Source organism: Sceloporus undulatus, chromosome 1 (assembly GCF_019175285.1).
Source record: "Sceloporus undulatus isolate JIND9_A2432 ecotype Alabama chromosome 1, SceUnd_v1.1, whole genome shotgun sequence".
Lineage (NCBI taxonomy): Eukaryota > Metazoa > Chordata > Lepidosauria > Squamata > Phrynosomatidae > Sceloporus > Sceloporus undulatus.
The window spans coordinates 170236828-170245148 of NC_056522.1; the positions used below are offsets into that span (position 1 = coordinate 170236828).

Genomic DNA, 8321 nt, shown 5'->3' on the forward strand with positions numbered 1-8321 from the left:
ATTGTATTCACCACTTCTAAACATTTTAAAGCATTACTCATACTGCTCACATATTTAAATACATGTTCACCAACAAACATTTGCAAGTAAATTGTGGTATGCGTTCTTAAAAATATCTGGAATACATAGCTGAAATACAGCTGAACTGATTTTATATCAGTTTCATGCAAGGACATTATTAAAAAGAAAAGACAATTATTAAAAACAACGTTTTACACAAATAATTTTATTACAAATCTTAGTTTTTAAGAAGTACATCATCAAGGAATGACCTTTAAAAATATTTTATATTGGCTTGATTATATGGCAAAATCTTACATAAAGATTTTCCAAGATAGTGGCATGTTTGATAGAAATCCAATATAAACCTGCTTTTTTAAATTTAAAAAAAGCCTGGACTAACCATCAAATCTTAAAGCTGCTTATCTGTTCAAAATCAAGTCATTCAGTGTATTAGTGCTTAAAACCCTGAAGATATTAAATACATGAAAAGGGAGTTCATAACATGTCATACATTTTTGAATGGACATTTACTTGAAGAAGTTGATTTCCCACTTCTTTTAAGGTGAGAGTGGTTATGGGGTGGAGGCAAAGCCACAATTAACGAACTGTTGCCATAAATACTAAATACACACATGCTTGCAAAAACATTGGAGTGTTCTGTATTCCATTGGAAAACTGGCCATAGAAAGCTAAGAGGGTGACAGGTTTCATTGGGAAGAATTCTGTTTTCTTTTGTTGGAAGACTCATTTAAGGCACACAATTAAAACGAGAGGGAAAGTTTGCACGTCGGTGCCTCCTTTGTTTCAATAAGAAATCTTGCTGTTCAGTCATACCTATTTCCAGAACTCTTATTTATATTAGTATAAATTTGTACAACAATCTTAAGTATAAATAGCCTGGGAATTCAAGATATGAAGGGATTACAAATTTTTTGATAAAGTATTCCAATATATATAATACTTACAAATAGAAAAGGGGAGTTGCACACATGAAGCAGAGCACTATCCCTCTTAGCACCTTGGTTTATTTTAGTTCTTGATTTAGGGTGGTTATCAGTGCATCACATTGATATATAACGTATATATATCTGAAAATGCTGTTAAAAGCTTATCTTGATTGTAGCTTCTTTCTCTTCAGCAAGTAAAGGACCAGGAAAGCAGAGAGTTTAGTTAGGTAAGTTCTGGTAAGGCACGTGACTGTTTTCATACCTGGCAATGAGGTATGTAGGATACATGCCTAAACATCACTGCTGTTAACGGAATAGCACCATATTGTGACATTAGGTACACCTGGAAAGTCATTATGTTCTTCTCATACAGACTTGGCAACGGCTAACATTTGAGCGTAGTTCCCCTGCTTTCAGCGTGGAAGGAGTAGGTTTTCTGAAATTAAAATCAAAATAGCTATTAGTGCAGCAAAATGTTTTGAAGGCATAGTGTATTAATCCCTCTAATTTAAGAGCAGATTTAAAAAGGCTGACATTAATTGGCTTTAATTTTGTCTCCTTGCCTGATGAAAAACCAGTTTCTTTGAAGTTGTTTCCTACTGATTACTTTAAAGGGCAACAACAGGGCTCATTTGTTGCCATGTTATATTTGAGTAACGCTTCAGGATTATTGGAAGTGCTCGCACTGAAGCATTTGACTCCAATAGCATATGACTGGCCTTGAAATATTCAGTGGAAGAAACTGAGGAAGAGCTGAGAAAGAAAGAACTAATGAAATGCTGCAAGGCTAGAAGTTTACTTTTGTTGGTGACCCAAAAATGAATAATCCACTTATTGGAACTTTGAATGTGTGTATCTGTGCCTTCAAGTCACTTGTTGACTTATGGTGACCCATCATTTCATAGGGGTTTCTTAGGCAAGGAATACTCAGAGGTTGTTTGCCAGTTCTTTCCTCTGAAATATAGCCTGCAGCACCTGGTGTTCATTAGTGGTCTCCATACAAGGACTAACCAGAGCTGACCCTGACTAACTTTCAAGGTAGATGGGATCTGGTGCCTAACATTCTTCAGTAAAGCATATAGATCATCTGTATTTGAACAGCAGCCTCTGTCAACTAGTGGACTGTTGCTGCTTGTATTTGATAGAGATAGAGTGGAGACACACAAAGAAAAGAAGCCATAAAGGATTTTTTAAATGTAAGAAAGTTCAGTGTGCTACTTTTAACCTTAAAAATCTAACTTCAAATCTTTTCATTTTCTATCAATTAGCAAGTATAAAACACACCCAACTTACTTGAACATTTCATTTCTCTCAATAGTGGCCAGCCAGAAACTATAAGCATTGGCATAATAATTGCAGGTGCCTTTGCCATGGCATTCAATGAATGGAGCACTGCGGAACTCTTCAAGACAGGAACCAGGAGAGGCCAGGGCTTGCCCTGATCCTTCTGCACCAGCACTGGTATGCTGTCAATAAGTAAAGGTTATGCATTAATATATCTCAGAAAGTTTCTGCAGCTACATGTTCTTTTACTACATATCAGTCAGCAGCAAGTGCAGTATTTAACAACAATTCAGTGAGGTTACTCTTCAGAAAATATTGAAAACACTGTAATATTCTATAAATGTAGACATGATATTTAATCTGCAAACATGGGGGAGGCATTAATACAGCAGTATATACTTTGTGTATTTTTCCATGCTTTTGCTAGAGAGTTTTACTTTGGACCATATAAACTTGTATTAACTTGCTCTTACTGTTCTCATTGTGTTTTGTGAAGTTTCCTTCATGCCTTCAAGTTGCTATACTTATTCTCATGCTTTTAAATTGATGCTGTCCTTTGAATAATGGGAGGGTCTGGAAACAGCACAGGAATGGCTGCATTGGGCATCTCTTGCCGCATGGTCCCCTCTTTTTTTCTCCATGCTTCTTCTATCCCATCATGATGTCAAGGAACCTTGCAAGCATTGCACAATGGCAGCTTATTGCAACAACATTGCTGGTTGCTGCACAGATGTTAGGCAGTACAGGTATGGGCCCGAACAGACAGGCCAAAATAAAGCTGTTTCGGGTCACTTTGGAAGTATGCTGTTTAAATGACACATGCATCTAAAGAGCCCAGAAGCGGTGCCAAAGCATGGCTTTGCCGTGGCTTCCGGCTTCTTAGGATACATGCATTATTTAAATAGCACATCTCCAAAGTGACCCGAACCAGCTTTATTTTGACGTGTCTCTTCGAGCTCTATGTGAAATATTTGCCCTGATTGGGTACTGCTTTATGTGTATCCAGTAATACCTATTTGTTAATGGCTTGGGCCCAGGGTACTTGGAGGACCGCCTCTCCCCATACATTCCGCCCCGCACACTCAGATCTGCTGGGAAGCAATTGTTACATGTCCCAGAGGCAAGATATTCTACCACCATTCAGAGGGCCTTTTCTATCTCGGGCCCCATCCTCTGGAACTCGTTTCCGAACGAGCTCCGCTCAGCCACCTCCCTGGAACACTTCAAACAGGGGCTTAAAACTTTTTTGTTCCAGCAGGCTTACCCCTAACATTCCATGTTGCCCCCTTCTCTCTCCTCATTGTTCTTGTAATCTTGTGCTAGCTGGAAAATTTTTTAACTGGATTTTAACTGTTGTAAGATATTGTGAGATTTTGTATTTTTTGTATTTTAATTTTTTGTATATTGATTGTATCGTGTTTTTGGCTGTTGTGACCCGCCTTGATCCCAGGAAAGGTGGGCTAAAAATAAAGCTTTTATTTATTATTATTATTAAAAATCTCTACATGTTAAAAATCTCTACATAAAGGGCAATATGGTTTCATTTCTTTTAATTGACCATTTAGAAGGAATAACTACACAACGTAAATAAAAATAGACTTGTTCTGTGTTTATATTTAATTTTTTCCATTTGAATATTGTTCGTAATAAAAAAAATCCCAATTAATTATTCACTAACAATTCCTCCTTCATATTTTAATATTTGAAGCTTTCTTCCATCAACCAGGCTGCATTTAGTTTGTTTTCCCAGTGACAATAATGCATTTATTGTTTTATTGCCACTCAGTTTTGGAGGCAGCCTTTAATGTCAACTTGAAAAAAACCCCCCACCAAAAACTGAAGATCACTGGGGATCTGCAAAAGGGTTCAGGAGGGAGATGTTCCCCATGGACCACACATTGTCCACCAGTTTATGGCTTTATATACTAATATTAAACCTTGAATCTGTTCCATTAGCAAATTGGCAGGCACAGAAAATCATTCAGTACAGGTGTTATATGCCATCAACAGCTTACTCCAGGGAAGAGATAGGCAGGTGCATTCTGCATCAGCTGCAGCTTCCAAATCAGTCTCAAGGATAGCCCCATGCAGGGTGTACTGAAGTAATCTCAAGGCTACCAGTGTCTAGTCCATTGTAGCCGGGCTATGCCAGTCCAGGAACATTAATCTTTAAGGTTCTTAAAATTCAACTAAGTGTGGGTGCGGGGTAGATACTTAGCAGCATTCCTAGATATCACATTGTACCTCCAGAAGAGCTTAAACAGGGTTGTGGTTTGTGAATGTAGGGTGGAGGTAGTTGTACATTATTTCATTTTCCATGGGAACTTCTCCTAAAAGTACAGTTAGAGGCGATGACAGTGGATCTGGTCTTTCCTATATCCAGGAAAGGACTGATTCTCTCTCAAATTACATCTGATGGAAAACAATCCTAGTAAAATGATTAACCACACATTCTGTCCTAAGATCTTAAATGACAAACACTATTTTGAAAATGCAGTCTTCCCAGTGAAGACAACAAGATTCATTCAGTTGGTCCACTGGAAGGTGGCAACTGCTTCAAGTGACTCTGAGGTGATGGATTACTCTAAATATATCTGGGCTGTTAAAAGCTTGTGATATTTGCTCCTGTATCTATAAAAGAGGAAGGAAGAAAACTGTGGATGCTTTTAAATAAAAGATGGGCATAAGAACTGTGATAATTTAAAAATAACTTGGTGCATTTACCATCACAAAGGAATAGCCTATCCAAAGAGATCTCCAGCCTTCTGGACATGGTGGAATTTGAATAGTTTGACTGTGAACTGCCATCACCATAGCAGGAGCTTCACACACAGCACATCTGAGAAGAAATGACATAACAGTTTAGTTTTGAAAATCCCTAAATACCACTATTCTGGCAAGTGCAGAATTACTGTTATACAAGTATCAATGAGGTTTAAACTGGCAAGCCAAAGTGTTGAACATGTGTGTACATCAAATATTCAAAGTAGGAGAAATAAAGGATATTAGGAAATGGTGGAAATATCAATGCAGGAACAATTCAATGTATGCAGTTGTAACGTTTGACAATTGTAAATGAATGAAGGTAAAAAGGAGGAAAAAAAAAAAGTTCCACAGGGTAGAAAAGATGGGAGCAGACTTTTAAAGCCTGAAAGCTGCTGAATGGAACCAAATGGAGCTTTCCAGGCCCTTCATTGGACTGACAGAAGCTGTTGCCCTGGGGTTAACCTTTCCTGGGTTAACCAGGGAGAGATGGGTCATAACTTGGTTTGACTGATTATTAAGCATGATCAAACTCCTCACAGCAGTTGCTAAGCTTCATCCTTCTGGGGTTTGAAAGATGGATAATGTTCCCTTTTCTCTACCAGAGAAAATCATTCTAGGGGTGAGGGGAGGCAAGGCAGATCTGCTTTTTTTAGGCCGTAGCAGTTCAACATCTATCTTGTGAATTTTAGTGATGTTTGCAGTAGCAAGTTGCTGATGGCAAGTCTATTTCTGTTCCATGTCATATTCATGTGCTTTTACCAATATTTCTGTTGTTTTTCTGCATTAATACTTATTATTACCTGAAATCTTGGTTTCATCTTTGATTCTTCTCTGTCGTTTATCTCCCAGATCCAGGCCACGGCCATGGTCTGTAAATTCTTTCTTTACAACATTGCTAATATCTGTCCATTTCTTTCAGCCTCTACTGCCAAGACTCTGGTCCATGTCCTAGTGGTCTCGTGACTAGATTATTGTAATCTTCTTTGGACAGGGCTTCTCTCTCACACCTTCATCTTTTAATTTCTGTCCAGCATTCACTATTATTACATCCACTCGCCGCTTTGACCATGTTTCTTCTCTATTATCTTCCCTCCATCGGCTCCTCTTCGGCTTCCACATTCAGTATAAGCTTTTGTTGTTGACATTTAAAGCCCTGCATGGGCTGACCCCTCCTTATCTATTTGAATTTCTCTTGCCTTACATTCCTACTCGTTCCCTCCGTTCTGATAATCAAGGTCTCCTGTCCCTAGGAGCCTAGGATTTCCACTGTCCCATCCCGGATTCATCCTTTCTCACTTGCTGCCCCTCACTCCTGGAACCTTCTTCCCCCACGAGTGTGGCTTCTCACTTCTCTAACCAGTTTTAAAACTGAATTAAAGACTATATTGTTCAGGGAGGCGTTTCCAGGTAGTGTGTGATTGTTTTTGTTTGACATCTGATATTTTACCCGATGTCTGTTATTTGATGTTTTTAACCTGTTGTTTGCTTATTTTATTCTAGCTTGTATTACTATCTACTGTTATATGCATTTGTTATTTTTAGATTGTACGCCACTGGGAGGTTTTATTATTTTTATCGATTTTATCCATTCTATGTACAGCGCTGTGCAAATTTACAGCACTTTATAAATAAAATATAATAATAATAATAATAATAATGGATAGTAAACTACTGATGCACACTGAATATGAGAAGTACAGCTTAGGACATTTCATAGAGAGATTCACAGAGACTGCAGTGCATTTCTTAAGCAACCTCAATGCTTACCTACTGATAAAAGGCTTGATGCTTTCTCCTGTAATGGGAGCCATGCTCATTGGCATTGGCTCAGGGGTAGACAACCAGTAAGAATAATCATTTCTTGAGGCAAAATTGCAAACATTGTTAATGTTACAAAACAGGAAAGGCATTGTGCTGAATTTACGCAGACAACTTCCTGCTGTACCTGAAAGAGAAAAAATTAAAGGTTGATTCACTTCTTTCTATTGGTGTAAATCTGTTCAGCCACAGACCCACTTGGTGACCGTGAGCATGTCACACTCTCTGACCCTCAGCAGAAGGCAAAGACAAACCATTTCTGAACAAATGTTGCCAAGAAAGCCTTGTTGATAGTATAGCTTTATGATGGCCATAAATTGGAAATGATTTGAAGGCACACAACAATGAATCTGAGATATACCTCATGGGTTTTAGGATCCTCAGTGAACAGGTGCTTAAAGCCCATTGAGTCTGTGAGTCTTTCTTCCACTTGTCCCTTCCTCAAGTACAGGAGGATTGTGGCAGTAGGTGGAAACAAAACTAAAGACTCTCATTTACTTCCTTCTCTTCGTAAGCCAGGTTAGGGTAAAAATTGATGCCCAGGGGCCAATTTTCCTTCCCCAAAGCCCACCACATTCCCTGCTCCCCAAAACTGAAATGGCTAAAAATCCACTTCCGGTTTTTATTTTTTCAACAAAACAAGGTGTGGGAGATTTGTTGCTTGTTGCCCAACTTAAGCTTTCATATTTCTTCATTGATTACAAAGCAAGACACCTTTAGAAAGGAGGGAAAATAAGGGTCTTCAAGTGGTTAGTTGGTTCTGGTTGGGAGCGGTAGCCCGGCAGATGCGCTTTCAGGCGTCTCTGAAACAGTCCTCCACAAGAACGTTTTCTTCTCCGGAAAATTTCCAACACGGACGAAGAAAATCCTTAGGCATGGCATTGTCTAAGTGAAGAAGCTCTGCTTGCCCCGGTGTTGCCTGCTCTGTCGCCCCCCCTGTCAAAACGGGGGGGGGGGACTGAAGAATATCACCATCCCTGTGGGAAGCCATAAGGCACAAGAGCTGCCCCCAATTTTAACAGAAGAAGCAGAGGAGTTTAAAATTTCAGCAATAAAACCTCTGGTGACTGAAGAGATAAGATATCTTCAGTTAAAACTTCACTACGAGAAGAGATAGAGGCAAGTGAGATAACGGCACGGGCGTGAGTAACCTACTTTAAAAAGACAGTATCTCCACCTCCACTGATTGGCTTAATTTAGATAACTGATGTGCCCGGGAGGTCGAGATTAAGGGATTGAACTGTAAAGTCTAAATCCAAAATTTTTTGCTGTTTATAAAGTTTGGAAGCCCCTAAAAATTGGTAAAAAGAGAGAGAAGACAATCCCAAAAACAGAATCAGCTGTGGGGGAGTTAAACTCAAACAGCTGAAAGTGGGTGAAGAATTAGCTGAATAGGAGGGGGAGTGGAGAGTGGAGGCCAAAAGCAGCGAGAGAGACCCAAGGAGACGGCGGGGAAGACAGAGGCCAAAGCAGCGAGAGAAACCCAAGGAGACAGCGGGGAAG

General features: G+C 39.2%; 1 protein-coding gene across 1 annotated transcript in view; it reads right to left on the reverse strand.

Annotated features, from left to right (window-relative positions):
* Positions 1-210: 210 nt before the first annotated feature.
* COL4A1 (collagen type IV alpha 1 chain) overlaps positions 211-8321 on the reverse strand; it is a 207521-nt gene continuing 199410 nt past the window's right edge. Inside the window, 4 exon segments of the mRNA XM_042445763.1 lie at positions 211-1386; positions 2244-2416; positions 4959-5073; positions 6768-6945. Coding sequence (XP_042301697.1) covers positions 1305-1386; positions 2244-2416; positions 4959-5073; positions 6768-6945 — 548 coding nt within the window. The 3' untranslated portion in view covers positions 211-1304.